At 36.9% G+C, this 17,444-nt stretch overlaps 1 protein-coding gene across 1 annotated transcript in view; it reads left to right on the top strand.

The window, feature by feature from the left end:
* The window catches only part of TM9SF3 (transmembrane 9 superfamily member 3), a 44,482-nt gene that overhangs the window by 14,488 nt on the left and 12,550 nt on the right, over nt 1-17,444 (top strand). Inside the window, exons 4-9 of the mRNA XM_050338677.1 lie at nt 1,828-1,988; nt 4,719-4,796; nt 5,741-5,872; nt 6,400-6,566; nt 9,150-9,244; nt 11,149-11,279. Coding sequence (XP_050194634.1) covers nt 1,828-1,988; nt 4,719-4,796; nt 5,741-5,872; nt 6,400-6,566; nt 9,150-9,244; nt 11,149-11,279 — 764 coding nt within the window. The remainder of the gene's footprint in view (nt 1-1,827; nt 1,989-4,718; nt 4,797-5,740; nt 5,873-6,399; nt 6,567-9,149; nt 9,245-11,148; nt 11,280-17,444) is intronic.

Consider the following 17,444-nt stretch of genomic DNA (forward strand, 5'->3'; position numbering starts at 1 on the left):
ATCAGGTGTGAAAGCAAGCAGTGCTGACAATTTTGGTCTGTATCTGCTAGTTTTACCTAACTAGCAGAACTAGCAGATTGGTCAATCAATATTAGCCAGTTTTTTATTCAGAAAAATTAATCAGTTCTTGATGGGGGGCTGATAAAGGAGCGGATGCACCTGAACTGATCAGAAGTGTTTATCTGCAAGTCTGAATGAGTCTTTTAGATCTTTGCACTCCAAGTATAGTTTATAAAACTGTGAATATGGCTTATCTGCATTAATTGTGGCATTGAGATTTGCTGCTCTTTGAACAGTTTTTATTGTAAATATTTCTGTTATGAATGTGGCATGAGTGATACTGTACACACGGCTCTGCCATTTTGCTGCTGGTTTTGAGTGTGTTGGGTAGACTTGCCTAGTGGCACGTAAAGTGGTGGCAGATAGAGATACTAAAGACAAATATCTTTTGCTAAGTGCATTCAGATAAAATTATTCCAGTTTCTGTTGGTTCCTGAATTGCTGTCTCACAGTGGAGAGACGAGGCTTGACTGTTTTGGGACATTCCCTGAGTATATGAAGCACTGTGTTAGTTCACTCCTTCTGGGAGTGATTGATCAGAATGTCCTTTTAAGTAGTTTAGAGGTCTGTATTGCCATGGTTTTGGATAATACTCTGGGGACAGATGGTATGCCAGGTGCTAGGCTGTATGGAATAGGCACAAACTGGCACGTGTGCTGTGTGGATAGCATATACAAGGCAATCCTGACAGATGAGCATGAGTAAAAAACATGACAGAAAAACACCACTGCGCAAATTATAAAAGACAGGTGATGCACAAGTGCCATTCCTTCATATTCCTGCTGCTTTGTGATAGCCTGTTCCATATCCTTGTTACTTTTTCTCCCATTCCCCCCTGCCTTTGTATATCTTGAGTGCTGCTTTTACTGTGAGTTTCCATCTTGTACATCTTGTATGTGATCTTTGGTATGATGGTCTTGATATCTAAAGTGACACTTGTAGCCTGTGAACATGGTGACTGCTAGACTTTTTTTTTCTCTCCAGCATAGTACAGTCCCTGGAATTTTTCTGTAGTAGATGAGACATTTTGCACTAACTTACTGAAAATGAAGAACCTAAACATAAAATGGTTTGAGTTGGATGGGACCATAAAGATAATTTAGTTTCAACCCCTCTGCCATAAGCAGGGACACTTTTCACTAAATCTGAGGTTGCTCAGAGCTCCATCCAACCTGACCTTGAACAGTTCCAGGGATTGGGCATCCACAACTTCTCTGGGCAGTTTGTTCCCGTGCCTCACTACCCTCACAGTAAAGAATTTCTTGTGAATATACATTCTTGGCAAGCAATAGAAACTTATGTGCAAATGAGAGCAAGAAGCATGTGTTGGGGAGTCAGCTAAAGAGGATTACAGAGTGAAAGTAGAATTTTTAAGAGGAAGAAAAAAAAGTTAGGAGATAGATGGGAGACTGGAAATTATAGAGGTCTTGGTTAAGTTATCTTCAGGGAAATTGGATCTGTATTTAGCTAGTTGTTTATCTGGTAAGAATTGCAAATAAAGGTAGAGGAACTGTTGTTGCATCTTCTACAGTGTTTGTAGCTGCATGCTTTTTGTTTAATGCCATAATAAAATGCTTGGAGAGACCTATGGGTTGAAGGTAATCCAGGTATTAGAGTGGAAAAGAAGACCATAATGTCTTCTGTGTTCTCTTTAGTTATGTTGCTTTTTTAGCTGGCAAAACTTTCATAATGCATATTTTTAAAAAATAAATGCACAATATCTGAAAGCATACCTGTAATAGATGCTTACACTTGTTTTCTATGCAGGGATTGTTGGAGAAGCAGACGAAAATGGAGAAGATTATTACCTTTGGACTTACAAAAAACTTGAAATTGGTTACAATGGAAATAGAATTGTAGATGTCAATCTGACCAGTGAAGGAAAGGTGAAACTGGTACCAAATACAAAAATCCAGATGTCATATTCAGTAAGTAATTTGATGATGCACTTGTAATATGAAATTTTACATGGTGAAATAGCTCAGAAATAGGTACTTCTGTACTTACAATATGTACTGCTACATTGGGCTATATTAGAGGAAGATGCATCTTCACTCCTTCAAATATTTTGTTTAATTGCTGAAACACCTTGGTAGATTTATTAATAAGAAGTGTAAAATGATGATATTTGAGACCTCTAAGCAAGCTGAAGCTTCTATTATCTGCAGAAAAATGTTTTGCATCTCCATGCCGAAAAGGTATGGAGACTTGAAGTACAGAGAACCCTCAAGTGTATTCATGTTTGGACCTCTGACATTTGCATCATTTGAACTGGATTCTGAGCTAGGGCAAAATCCCACTGTTGCAAGCCTTTAGTATCAAAGCTTTTTTTTTTTCTGCAATTCCTGTAGAAATTTCTTATTTATATAACCTTATTAATGAGGTTTTAAGGTTTTTTCCTGAAGCTTTCTGCTATTGTATTGAATTGCTGTCATAAAAGTTAATGAATAAACAATATTTGCTATTGAGATAACAAATTGATTTTTCAGTTTTCCTCCTTATTTAGTTGATGTTACTTAAATCTGTAATGATTCACTTGTCATGTTCACCACATTTGTACACTGAAACTAATTCTTAAAGCATTGCTTTTCTACAATGTGTTAGCAGCAGATGTCACCATAAGATTTTATTTCAGAGGATATTCTTGCTGCTGTTACATTGGTCTTGTGCTGAGTGAGTTGTATAGTTTGAAGTGCAGATAATTAGGTTTTGTATGTGCTTTTTAGAATTACGTTTGCACTAGTCTCCCTATTTCTACTGCAAAATCAATAGTAGATATTCTGAAATTTGCTATTTCAAATTCCACCAGTGTTGTGAAGTCCATTTACTCTGAATTTTAAGTTGGACAGCACTGACTAGCTGCCAGTAATGAAAATAACATTAGATGTTCTCTTAAAATACTTTTTAGTTCTGTTGGCACCACTGGGCAATTGCTGGGGGTGTGTGCTCTTTAATTCACAGATTGTCTCTGATGGATTTGTTCTAAGCACTGCTTCATAGTGGCAGATGCTCGAATGAGAAATGTATCTGCTTAACAAAATGTTGAAAGCTATTAATGTTTTGAGCTACTAATCTTGAACAAGTTTGTAATTTGAACTGAAGAGCATTCATATCAAACCTCAAAGGGAGTAGTACTCAAGTCTTCAGGTTTTTAGTCAGTCTCAGGATGGTGGTGAGTGATTGGGGTATTTAATCTACAGTTGTATGCTTTCTTCTATACTCAGTAAAAGAACATGTGTTGGATAGTTCTTTCTCATGTGTTTCATAAAGATAGGGACTTAAAAAGGGACTGCATTTGTTTCAATATCACTGAAAATCCTGATATTTTTAAATTCCGGCATGCTTTGGAAAACAATTTTAGGGTTGACTTGTTTTAATTTTTTAATGCAATTTTGGAAATTAGATGCAATCTTGCAAAAATTCTCAAAAATTCGTTGTGCTACCATATTAGCACCACGTAGTTAATTAATACAGTTAAATTTTCCAAATCCAAAGGAGTCCTCAAGGAGCAGCTTGGGGAGTAACTGATACTGTTACCCTGTGATAGTATGCCCATAAACACATACTTTGCCAGCTGATTTGGAGTTATTTACTGGCAATTGAAGTGTCTAGATTGCAGAATCCTGTGGTCTTACAGGTTTTGGGCTGCAGCTTTTAGTTTTGTAAGCCTTTAAAATTTTGATGGCTGTCTGTTAGGGTCCAGCTTGATCTCTTTTTTCCAGTTCCTTTCCAGTGAGCTTGTATCTCAGTTCATGCTATTTTTTTCCTATTGGCATCTGTTGTAAATCTTTTCTTATATCTTCTCATTTCCCACACTTCTGCTAGACTACATCTTTTTCCTTGGGCATTGTACTCAGGGAATTTATGTACAGGTGATTTCACTGAATCCCAGTCTCAGTTCATGGTAGCCAAACAGATCTCAGTTGCCTTTGGGGGAGCAGAAGCACACGGTGTTGTTATTGCCCAGTGAACACTGGTGAGTTCTCCACAAGCCTCGCTTCATAAAATGCAGCACATGGAAATGTTGAGAAAAGGCAATGTGCTGCCAGCAAAAAAGAAAAACTGGAAAAAAAAATCAAGTGCTTTCTAACATGTCATTCTTGAACATATTTAAACATTCTTTCTTTCTTTAACCTTTGTTCTGAAATCTTGGGCAAGTTTGGGAGGATTTTTCAAAGGTTTTACAACTATCTACTGTGGGGAAAAAGCATCATCTTTGAACTATTCATTTTACAAAACTGAAAAATAAGAACTTTCGATGGATTTGGGTTTTTGTGCCTTCAGTATGAGTATCTTTACAGGCTCCTTCTGTAATCAAGAAAAAGCTTTTTTGTATTTGACAACAAGTTTGCATCTTTGGTTAGCCTCACAGAGACAGTGAGAACTGAGGCAGCGCAAGACTGATTCTTCTTTGTTTTTACACATAAGCATGTACAAGAATAGATCCATGAGGCAAGGTGGCTGATGTTCATTCTATGTTTGACCTGTGTATGCCAGTCTTTAAGAACATCATTCCATTGGTTTTGCCAAAACCTGGATTCATATTGAAAGAAACATCTTAAGTGGCTGATTTTTAATATGCCTTCTGGGTTTCTCTAGGTGATTATAATTGAACAAACTATAATGAGCTTTTAAAATGTAAACTTTTCTCTCTCTAGGTGAAATGGAAGAAATCAGATGTGAAATTCGAAGACAGATTTGACAAGTATCTTGACCCATCTTTCTTTCAGCACAGAGTATGTATTGTTCTAAGAAACCTTACAAAATAACCCTTTGAAATGGTTGCTTTAGTTCAGATGATGTCATGGAATTTTTGGATGACATCTTTGGTTTTTCAGATGTCCCAGGTGTTCTGGGGCAATGAAATGGGGATCTAGGACTAGTTTTAAGCAACAGGTTGTTGTTGCTAAAATAGGATGACTCCAGTCCTTTAGAGTGCTTCAGTAAGTATGCAGGCAAGCTACAAGCTTGCAGAATATACAAGGCAGTTCAAGGAGATATATTCACATGATGAGAAGCAATGAAGCTTCAGGGAAACTGTGCAAGCTGAATAATTGCATTTATGGCCATAGGTATGCTTCTTTCTAAAGTAAATGCAAAGAAAAAGGCATTAACCTAAACCAGTTGGTGGTATCAGTTGCGATGGGTTAAATCTGGGGTTGTGATGTCCTTATGGGTAATATACTGAGCTGTGCTACTTTCTGAAAGTAGAGATTTTGCGTTCTGTTTGGAGCCCAGTGAAAACCAGAAGTTAGGCTTGTCAGAGGAAGAATAATTGCTGCTGCAGATTTTGATCCTGTGCAAAGCAATCGTTCCTTTGGATTTTTGGCTGTGAGCGTCTCTTTTGCTTCTTAGACCTCTTCTCTAGGAAGGCAGCAGTACATTGTGTTGCCTTGTGTTTACCAAGGGAGCGTGCACAGCCAGTTGTTCAAACTTATCACAGCTTAGCTAAGCAGCAGCTAACATTGTCATGGACAAGGCTGGCTCTTGAAAAGCTTTATGGATGGTGCTTCACAGGCTAGTTTTTGAGTGACTTTCTGAAAATGTAGTCTTACAATATGGTTTATTGTTACTTAGCTAGTGTTGACAAGCTGTCCTGCTAGGCAGTGATTTATCCTTATTGGAATAATTTGAAACACATTTACAGTTCTAAACCTTAAGGGTGTGTTTTCTTTTTTAGATTCACTGGTTTTCAATTTTCAATTCTTTTATGATGGTGATCTTTCTGGTTGGCCTAGTGTCTATGATATTAATGAGAACTTTGCGAAAAGATTATGCAAGATACAGCAAGGAGGAAGAAATGGATGATATGGTAAGAACAGTGTTCATGCTTTAAAAACTTTTTTTAAGGCTTGTTGTTTTCTTGTCATTCATTCATTGTGTTAGGAGCTCTGAATGGCTTTCCTCAGTTGGACAGAAAAGTGCCTTTTGTGTGTCTTGAAAGTGTTGCTGGTTTTCTTTATAACATGCACCTAGATTGCAAGCCAAATTCTCTCCATAGTCATTGTGTTAATGTTCATATCCAGCCTTAGGTTAAATGAAGTCCATTCTGACTTGGTAGTGTACACCTGTGTATACTCCTGAATACTTCAGAGGATTTAGGGACAGGGAGGGATTCTGATAGATTTTACTGCATCGTACATTGAGGTAGTAATTTTTTGTTGTCTTCCATAAGCATCTGAAAAGTAAACTTTTCTCCTAGGTTTGATGCATTCAGAAGAGAAGACACACTTGCACTTGAAGTAGCTTTAATAAATCAGACCTTTTGTTTATATCTAGCTTGTGTGTTTGTCATTAATTGTCATGACTAGACTTAAAATTTGTTGTTGTTGTTCCCAGGACAGAGATCTAGGTGATGAGTATGGGTGGAAGCAGGTCCATGGAGATGTGTTTAGACCATCCAGTCATCCTCTAATATTTTCATCGCTTATTGGTTCTGGCTGTCAAATTTTTGCTGTGTCTCTTATAGTCATTGTTGTTGCAATGATAGAAGATTTATACACAGAGTAAGTATAATTGTGTCATGTCTTCCGTATATAAATGTTTAAATGAACAAAATAATTACAGAAATTTGATTCTAACTGGCCTGAAAAAAGTGTTTGAGAGTCTTTAGTCATTATTTGTAGATCAGATGTAATATTAAGAAGTGATCTTTTAATTTGTAATGAAACTTTGTCCTACTGTTATCACGAGTTGGTCTCCTTTGATTTTCTCTTTTAATGCTTGCTTTTTGCATTATTTATTATGAAACTAGTTTGTTGTTCTGCAGAGTCAGATGTAGATGATACAGGAAATAAATGTTAAAAGCTACATATTTCACTCTTGGTTTCATCCAGATGGACAAGATATTACTATATTTCTAACCCTATATTCCCTACCCTGTCCTGTAAAGGCTGAAGTGGGAATATATTCAGTTGTGAACAGTCCTGTTTGCTACTGACAATGCATTAAAGTCAATCTTATCCACAAGTGTTCCCAGGAATGGAGATGTAATTTGTGAAGCTCTTTTGAATACAGTGCTCAGCCTGTGTTGATGTAAAACCTCCTCCATCAATAGGTGGGCTGTGGTCCTGACTGGAGAGAATTAATTTAAAACAAATAGTACTCAAGTTTAAATTTAACACACTACTTGCAATTCAGCTGTTAGCTGTTAGAGATTTTTGGGTTACCTGTTTGTGTTTTGGTTTGCTTGGGGTTTTTTTATAGCAGGTTATTTTTTTACAAGTGCTTTGTTTTAAGCAATGACTAAACTTTCAAATCTCTATTCTTGAATTTCACCTGTAACTATTGATTTTAACAAGTTGTAATACTTCTAATGTGCCACTAGAGAGAACTCTTGGTTTTGAATTTAGCTGCCTTTTAATGCTGTGTTTAAAAAGCCCCTCTGTAGTTACCAGCATCTTGGCATATTTCCTTTTTTCATATGGTGTTAATCCCTTTCTTGTGCCCTATGGTTATATTTCTATATAGGTGTACATACACACTTCTAATTGTGCAGCATGTCAACCCTTCAGAGGAAATTAAACCATTTTAGACTGTTTATGCACTGTAGGGAAGCTGTGAGTTAGTAATGTCAATTGTGAGATGTGTCAGAGCAGTAAGTTTTAAAAGATATGTACACTTAGTCTTTTATTGTGATAGGCCTTTCTATCACTTTCAAAATGAATTTAATTCTGGTCAAATGTAATGGAAAAATTTGACCAAATCTAGTGCAGACAATTCATATGTTTAGGAAAACACTGATGTGAGTGAAGAAGGCTGTAAACCAGAATTTCAAGAATGATTGCCTGTCACTGTTCTTCAGGTCTGTTAAACACCTGGGCATCATGCAGCTGATGCCAACTTAAAGTCTCACAGTGAAATTTGGTCATGTCAGTTATTAATTTATTAATACTGGTTTGTGTTTTGAGAAGCATTTGCATTAGAGTATTTGAAATGTGAGTAAGCTTGTGAATAAGAAATTTTGAGATATTTTAGATTAACAACTCTGGTCTTTTTACCGATGGTCTGGTTTTACATGTGCCACTTAGGACTACCTGGTCTTTGGAGTTTTGCATGTGTTTCTAAATTGTGTTAAGTTAGGATAAGTTTTTAAGAAGCAAATGTTAGTAAAGCAATCTTCAGTGTGTGTGACCATCAGGAATATTTGGTCATGCAGTCATGGAAGCCTAAGTGCTAAAGATTTCTTCTTTGAGTACAGCAAGCTTCCAGTAGTGGTGCCTCAAAAACCAAAATGGCAGTAGACTAAAATCTCTCAGAACAACTACTTTGAAGAAAGTACAGCAAGCTGTCTGAAAATCTACTGCTATTTGCTGTCGAAGAATAGCAGAGGGATGTGGGGAAACAACTCTATTTTAATGAATAACATTTATATCTTACTATTCTTAGACATGAATTTAAAAAATATCTTTGGAAATGGCTTTTGTGATTTAAAATCATTAGCTTTGCCTGTGAAATTTCAGAAAAATTATGCCAAAATGAGTACTCCGACATTTAATGAGGTGATCATTTAAAAATTACTAAGTTATTCTGATTGCACTACTCAGTGCTGATGTGTGACTTCATTATAGTATTTATAGTTTCTAAATCTAATTTTCTGCAAGATGAACACTTTCTGTCTTAAAAGTTAATTTCTGAGGGATGGCAGAAACATTATTCACAGACTTAGTATATTTTTTTAATACTGGCCTTTTCACATTTTATCTGCAGTTGAATCTTAGGCTTAATGTTTGTCATGTAAATAGCTATTTATACACAAAGTACACATGTCCAAATGTCAGAATATTTTTATCAGAGGGAAGATGTTTGTACTCCAGTGAAAAATAAATGCATGTTAGAAAAGAACATAGTATGTCAAAACTCTTTTTCCCAAACAAACAAACTTGAATTAAGGTTGGACAAAAGCTTTGGATACAAACAGTTCTCATTCTTATGCAGATTTCCCAATTTAAGCACTGTTAAATTTTTGTATTACATAAAAATATTAAATAACTGCTTCTGCTAAAAATACATGCCTTGCAGTATTTTTTTTTTTGCTCTAATCATGTTTGGTTTTATATTTCATTTACCAAAAAAATCCCTTCTCGTAGGAGAGGATCAATGCTTAGTACAGCTATATTTGTTTATGCTGCGACATCGCCAGTGAATGGATATTTTGGAGGAAGCCTTTATGCTAGACAAGGAGGTAAACTGTTTTCATGTTTCAGCATTTTCATTGCATTGTTAAATGGAGAAGTTATTATTTTCTACTTTGCACCAATATAGATAAGTGTCCTTGTGGAGTTAGGTCATTCAGATGGAATCCATTGAATTCTGAATAAACAAAACCATTTTGAGTATATTTAACTTTCATATTATCTGTTCGGTATTGGCTACACTTTCTAAAGAGGTAACTGAAGTCTTAGGTTAATTTAAAAGTAACAAGAGCTAAAGAACTGTTAGCAGTTGTGACATATGAATTGCTTGTTATAGTCTTGTATATAATTGTTTGGCTCATGACATCCAGAGTTTAATAGCCTCTCCCTTTTCTGTTACACACTGTTAAACAGCTCATGTCATTTCTGGATGACTCTTACACAGTCCTCCTCTGTAGGTACTAGGGGATTATGTAAGGCTAACAGGAAAAGGATAAGTATAGATTATTTACTACTATTACCATTAATTGGGAATGGGAAACACTTTATATCATCTTTTAAAGAAGGTTATTCTACTTTCTGCTATGTGCTTGACTTTATACTTTGCAAATCACAATGAGCATCAGTAGAGAGCAGAAGCCAAATAAAATTGACACAGCAGATTTGGGCAGGCTGTCTTCAAATGCTCCCCATTGTGCCTCTGAGTTATGACTGGTTAGATCCTTGCAGTCCATTGGCTTCATCCATTCTCTCTGCTGCAATAAAAGTAATCAATATCTATTATCTTCTAGAGTACTTTAGAAAAAATAATTCTGGGAAGTTCGCAAAAGAAAATTTATATCTTTTTAGCATGATATACTTGTTAGTATTCAGTATCAGCTGTACTCTTGAGTTTGGAGGCTAGATGTTTCTTTTCACGTGGCTTGCTTATAAACCTAGCAATTTGTACAAAAACACATCTAGGCAGATTAGGGTTGCTGTTCTGATATGTACCATGCTGTATAGTTGAGCCAGATTTGCCTTTTTTTTTTTACAGATTGAACATGTATCAAGCCATGAAATGCTGACTATGTTGGCTCATGGTGAAAATACATATGATGGTCTTGGAATAAAAAAATAAGCTATATTTTTATTGTTTTTACTTACTGCATATTAATATTATGATGTATTAAATTTAATTATAGACAGTATTTAAGAGCATAAAAAGTACAGGGAATACAAACAGTGAAAATTTTTAAGGTATTGCCCCAGAGAGTTTCTTTGAGCTCCTCAGGGAGCTGTAAACTTAGTAATAACTGCTAACAAGTGTTGCTGCTCCCTTAGAAATCACTTTCCTTCTACCTTTTCTGCTGTTGAAGATGTGAGGGGTTCAGTTCTGCTGTGTGCTAAATGCCGTGGCAGTTTGTTGTATACCAGGGATAGCCAGTTCCTTAATGCGTCCTGAATGTGTGGAATCAGCTTATTTGGGTCAAGACAACATGGAGCAGGTGCTGCCAGGAGGCAGCTGTATCACTGAGTTGTCCTGGGAGCAGTGCTGAGCTCTCCTGTCTCTCGGAATGTGAGCAGGCTCTGCACAGGGCCAGCTCTGCTCTCTCTGTCTCTACTAATCTGCAGCCTACATACACACTTAGGTTTCATATCCCGGCTCCTTTGGCCAGCTTAGTCAGCATATGCTGTTCTTCAGCTGAAATGTTCTCCCGCTGTATTGCTTCTCCCGTCTTTTCACCTGGCCTACTAATTGATAATTGTGCTGCACCTTGTGAGTTACCAGGAGTCAGATGAAACTGTTAGTTCACTCTTGGCTCTTGTATTGATGTAGTATGTTGGTATTTAATTCTTTCACCTTTTTGTGGGAGAAGTTGTCTAACATCTAAATCCTGGAGAGCTTGCTAACACATTTTTAAATAAAATATACTGTATCTCACTGGTCTCATTGGAATGTCCCTTCTTACAGGAAGGCGATGGATAAAGCAGATGTTCATCGGAGCATTCCTCATTCCAGCAATGGTGTGTGGAACTGCCTTCTTCATTAACTTCATTGCCATCTATTATCACGCTTCAAGAGCTATACCATTTGGAACCATGGTGAGTCATTTTATTGGAGAATTTAAACACCACTGTAGACACAGAAAACCACCGGTTTTATTTTTTAATCTAAATACAACTGTGAGTCATAGCTTTAGCTTCCTAGTTAGAAATTTATTGTAGGAGGGGTTTAAGATGCTTCAAGTATAATTCATTTTAATCACAATAGCAACAGCCGCTGGATGCCAAAACCAGTCTTCTCTTTGCTTAAAATGATTCTTCTGCTTTGTGTTCAAGCTTAGTGTTTTAAAAACGTGGGAAGTTAGCAATGTGAATTTTCTTCTGGATGCCCAGTGCACACCAGTTGTAATCTAAAATGAAATACAGAAGGATTTCAAATGAAAGCTGCTTCCAAGTCATTGCAAGGAAGCAGAAAAATAAAAATAAATTATGAGATAAGACATTCCAAGGAAATCTGTGTTTATGAAAATGACTCACTGTTTTCACTTTGTGTAGTGCTATTGAATATCCAGTTATGGTCTGTATATTTACCCAATCACTTGAAAACCTATGCTGTTGGATTACTTTTTCATTTAACCATGATTTTGTCAGGATTTTGTTTGTTGTGTTGGCCCTTTCAAGCAACCTCAAATAATCCTGTGAATACAATGCAGGAAGTAATCACTTGCCACTTCAGCAGAATTTCTGTTTGATCTTGCAAGGGGTATTATTTTAGAGTAGAAATTTTTTTGAAATATGCATCATAAAATTGCTTTTTCTAATTTTGTGCAGTACCACTGTTAACTTATAAGAATATCTTCATACAGGGAGTCTTGTTTTCTTTTCAATATCTGTAGCAAACCTTGGAATTTAATAATTTTTATAGCTTTCTTCTTTGCATATAATTTTTTGTGATATGTTACATTGTTCAGACCATTCAGAGATGTTTGAGTGACCTCGGATTTCTTCTTAGTTTAAATCTACCACAAAAAGAAACTTAGTATCATGCGTTCTTCTTATATATTGTATTATTTGGAATATAATTGAATTCAGTATGTGACTGGAAATACTTCTTAAGAACACATTTTTAATGAATGAATGTGATAGAGATTATAACTGATAACAACAAGATAGGCAATTCTCAGTTTCAGGCAAACACTTTCAATTTTTTACTGATGGAAGAGTCGTTATATGTATCTTGCTGGATCTAGTCATCTCCTTATTAACAGTATTTTCAATGCATGCCTAAATATCAACTTTTTACACTGAATTCATTGTTACTAAACTACTAAATATAATATAAAGCTAAACATGTTTATAAACTCTTCACTTTTTTTTTTTTTCTGATTTTCTTCTTCAAGAAATTACACTAAAATTCTATCTTTGAATATGTTTGTATTAGTCGGTCAGTGCCCCAAAGCAATATTGTATTGTTTTTTCTTCCTTACACTAGCAGCCATGTACAATACTGTCATAAAAGTTTACAGCACTGATCTTTGATATGTGCGAAGAGGCTCTGTTTTAGTGCTGAGCAAGCAGTTATGCTATCGCATTTCTCACTTGTATTCCCATTTGGAGGCCAGGAATGCTGAGGGAAGGGAATTCCACCTGTGCTGAAGTTTTTCTTGTGAATTTGTTCAACTGATTTGTATTTTAAGATCATGGGAACGTGCAACCAAAAGCAAATGGATATATAAATCTTCAGGGTTCACTTAACCAGAATGTTAGGACTCTATTCACAGTGATTTTAATGTTCACAAGTTTTTATGAGAGTGTTTGAATCATTGTGACTATGGCAATAAAACTTGAGCAGAGTTAGCAGGCGAGCAGGTTATGAATCGGAAACTTCATCAGAATGAGCAACGCTCTAATGACTTCAAATCAACAAGCTGGTTTGCAGAAGGAAATAGAAATTGCTTGCAATTACCATGTTATACTTCAGGTTGAAGTCCCCAGGAAGCCCTCTGGCTTTATGGATGAGGTAGCTTTGTAGCTTTCCACCTTTGTTTTCAATGTAAAGAAGTGTCCGGAACTGTAAAATGCAAACTTGCTGCTACTGATTTCTTGGGGAAATAAAACCTCTGTAATCTAAATGTTGGACGGTGGCAAGGTGTGAAGACCTTCCCCGGATCTTCGCTCGTGAAGACTGACCATTATTATTATTATTATAATCTAAATGTACTACAATGCAGAAGTTACTTCCTTTTACCCTGGCATGTCTTGAAACCACCCTCCTTGATTTAAATTGCTGACAAGAATTGTCCCCTGTTCTTGACTGCTGCAAATCTGGAAAAAGCACAAACTGAGCTGCTGGAAAAAGTTCCTGAGCTAAAAGGTTGCTGAGGCCATTCTTGCATGTGTCATCCTGTGCTTTGCCCATTTGGCATTGCCACTTCCCAGTGAACCTAGGGAGCCTCTGTGACTTAATTCCTCCCTCCAGATAGATTTTTCTATGGAATTTAGGCAAGGGCAAGCTGATAGTATCAAAGCCAAGACACATCCAAGCTAACACCTAGTTGCTGCATCCTGCTATCTGCTCTTCTACACCTTGTCTCGAAATGCTCAAATTGATTGGGCTCTTCAGGACCTTCATGCATCTTACTGACCTTGTAGTCTGTTTTGAGCATAAGAACTTCATTCACCTTGTATAACTCACTCCTGTTGTTTGGAGTCTCCACAAAGATGTGGCAGGACCTGGGAAGATCTAGAGCTTCTTTCTGAATTCATTCTTCACTCTTGGGACTCTTCCCTTAGCCCTTTTGGAAATATGTGCAAGCTATCTTACCTCTAGAGTGACAAACCTTCTGCAGTGAAATACACCATGAGCCTGAACTCTTCCCTGGGATATCTTTCAACTGGCATTCCTTCAGAATGCAGTCTAAAATGTGATAGATTTTATTCAAATATGAGAGCTTTTTAAAACTTTTTAGTTTAAAGCTTTTCAGTCCCTAGACATATAAAGGAGATATAAAAATCTCTGCTTTTCTCACTCATCCCTTCACCTCTATAGAAATGCAATGGGTCCTGTTCAATTATTCATTCTTTTGGAGCCCAGATTTGATTTTTTGCATGTATTTTCTATATTATATCCTGTTAACTGGTGAACATCAAGTTCTGAAGTTGGTGGACACCTTGACTTACCTTCTGTTGATGTTTGTCAGTCTTTTCAGTGTATTTATCAATCATCTTTCTATTTTGTTGTGTTAGAATTATATGTAAAAAGTGGAGCATGGAACATTAAAGAAGAATTTTGAATAATGGCATGTGAAGTGACTTCTCCATATATGTTTGAGGAGCGTGGTAGTAGTTCTGTGCAGAAATACTAAGTAATGCAGATTTTCTATTGAGTACAGCATGACTGAATTTGAAGGTGCCATCTTAATTCGGGCATTTCATAAGTTGTGACTGCTTACGTTGTTCTGTGTGCAATACATAATTTAAAGATTTCCATTAAGGCTACTGTGACTAATGTAATATTCTGACTGCAGAATCCATGCAACTTCTATTAACTGTTTAAGATGTACTGGTTTTGTTTTGTTTGAGCAGTAGATTCCTTTGTGGCTAGCATTTCCAGTGTGCATTTTTAATGATTTAATTAAACAAGGTTAAGCACGCTGAATTTCTCTTGGGATTGAGACCCTGTTTGCATCTTTTATACCTTGTTTCGAAAAGAAAAAAGTGTTTCCTCTGACAGAGAGCTTAATCCAGGCTGCAGCTTTCCCTGGCAGGTTTGACTTGATATGAGTATTGACTGCCACCAAAAAAAAAGAGGACCCAGTAGTGCCAAAGATTTTCATTCCCTGAGCCAGGTAAGGAAATACACCTGGCTAAAAATAGAAAAAAATCCCATTACATACATTCAGCAGGATGCTTCCTCAAATTGCTTGGAAGTGACTGTGGAACCCTTGGTCAGAACCCTTAGTTTTGCTGAAAATAGACACAGCTTAATGCTTCTGCCTTCATTTTCAGCAGTTCAATTTATTAGCCAGAACAGCACCCTAGATTAACAACTTGTAATAAAATTAATACCACTTTATTTTGAAGCCTTCTGTTCTTTTCTTGTTCCTGTAATGTTTGGCCAGATGATATACTGAAAACTGTTGCACTGAACAAATTCAGTAACCTCTGTATGGGAGAGAATCTCATGACTGAGAGTGCAGTTTTGGTAGCTGACAGGAAAGATCAAGCTGCTGCTTTGACAGTCAATTTTTATTGCTTTTCTTCCCTGTGCATTAAGCAGTCAAGGCACCATAGCCTGCCAGTAGCTGTTTAATATTAGATATGCTCATAAAAATTTTAATTATCACCTTTGAATGAAGTTTAATCTACAGTTGTCAGAAAATATGAAACACATGACACTAGGACATAAATTATATCCCTCCTGACAATGTTTCCTTTCAAATACGGAAAACTGAGTTCTGCACATTCAGTCAAGGACAGTAGGATATTCTTTCCCCATCAAAACAAAGCAAAAAGGAATTAGAATGCAGGCTTGTTGAGGTTGACAGTCTTTTCTATGGCAACTAAAACCTGCAAACTAAATCAGGAGTTTGTGTACAAATAAGATATTTTTACAACAAAAATGCAACAGTCAAAATGGATTAAGTATTTTTTAATGTACTGGCTTGGTACAAAAACCCATGTAATTGATCTTCAGTAATATGGATTATAGAGAACCTGTGCTTGTTTGCTTGTTTAAAAATCAGCTTTGTTGGTGTAGTATATTTACCTCTTTGCATTATTTATGTTTTATGAAGTGGTAGTTAAAGTGTTTCTCTGAAATTCTCTTGGCTGATGTTACAGTAATACTTGGCTTAAAAGGGTCACAAAGACCTGACTTACTTATCTCTGCCTGTCACACAACAGCTGTTATTTGGGTTTGGGTTTTTTAGTGTGTTACTGGTGATCTCTGCAGGGAGGCTTCTGCAGGAGGGTAGGGCAGGTATGTGTCTTGGTCCTGCCTTCATTTCTGCTTACCATTTGTGATGGTGAAATGGAGGCCAGTAAGTGCCTGGACTGCTTTTACTGTTGTATTCTTGATCTCGAAAACCTTTTAGGCAGAAATCTCGTAATTTCATCATTAAGACACTTGTGTACCCCAGTGCCCTGTGTTTGCTTCATTTTGGATTTAAACTCTGTGGGTTTAGATACTGCCCAGCCTGCATCATCACTATCCTTGCCATCTGTGGCAACAGGACTACTTGCTTAGGTTGGAGGGGGGCCACTGTCTTCACCTTAGATCTGAAATTAGGAGGAATGTGCCTGAAAAGGTCGAACGGCCAGCTATCTCCAGTCATCTCTCACATCCAGAGAAGACTATTACTACCAAGAGTGAAGAAATTAATTTCACCAATTATCAATCTGAGCAGGTAGACTACCTGTGATTCAGACAGCAGGTGGAAAGCAAGAAAGAAGATGCTACTGAATTCATCATGGTGTGTACAACCAGTATCAGTTGTGTTGGTCAACCTACCAGCAAGTTGCTGTCAGCAGGGTAGGCTTATCTCAGAAGACAGAACATTCATGTCTCTTGTTTTGGACAGCTTATCAGAGGCAGGTGGGAGTAGAAGGCATTGCGGAGCCTGCACTATGGCCTATCCTTGCTTGCTCAATTGGGTCTCCTTTGCACTGCAAAGTCGTCTGAGATCATTCCATACTCCTGGATGGCTTCATGAAAAAAGGGAAGAAAACATGCTTCACTTCCCACTGTCCTCAGAACATAGCATAGTGCTGACAGGTGGCAGTTCACTGTTTAAAAAAATGGTGACTTTATCTAATGCTGCTTACTGGGTCTCACTGAAGATGCCAGCTGTTCTGTCTGAGATCAGTTCATTTTTCAGCTGATGGTTAATATAATGGAAGATGTTACATCATTATCAGTTATGCTTTGATCTGATAATGAAACCAAAAGCACTCAGATTTTCTGACAGATGCCAGTTATAAGTGTGCTGAGGACAGCTTGACTGTATTTACTGAAGCCATTATTTAAGGAACCTTGGTCTGTCTCAGCTTGTTTTAAGCAGATGAACATTTTAGATTTCAAAGCTGCTACTTAGTCATTTTTCTGGATAACACAACAGCCAAGCCCTGCTGGATCAAGTTGGGTCTTCTGCTTGCCCACCTGATTTGAAGCCATTCAGCTCTGCAATGCTTGTCATTAGAATTAGATGTTACTGCCAGCCTTTTTTCAGCTAGGAGTTTGCCAGCTAATCAGTAATTAGGCCT

The sequence above is a fragment of the Myiozetetes cayanensis genome, unplaced genomic scaffold, assembly GCF_022539395.1.
Source record: "Myiozetetes cayanensis isolate MyiCay16 unplaced genomic scaffold, myiCay2020 scf10, whole genome shotgun sequence".
In the NCBI taxonomy this organism is placed as follows: Eukaryota; Metazoa; Chordata; class Aves; order Passeriformes; family Tyrannidae; genus Myiozetetes; species Myiozetetes cayanensis.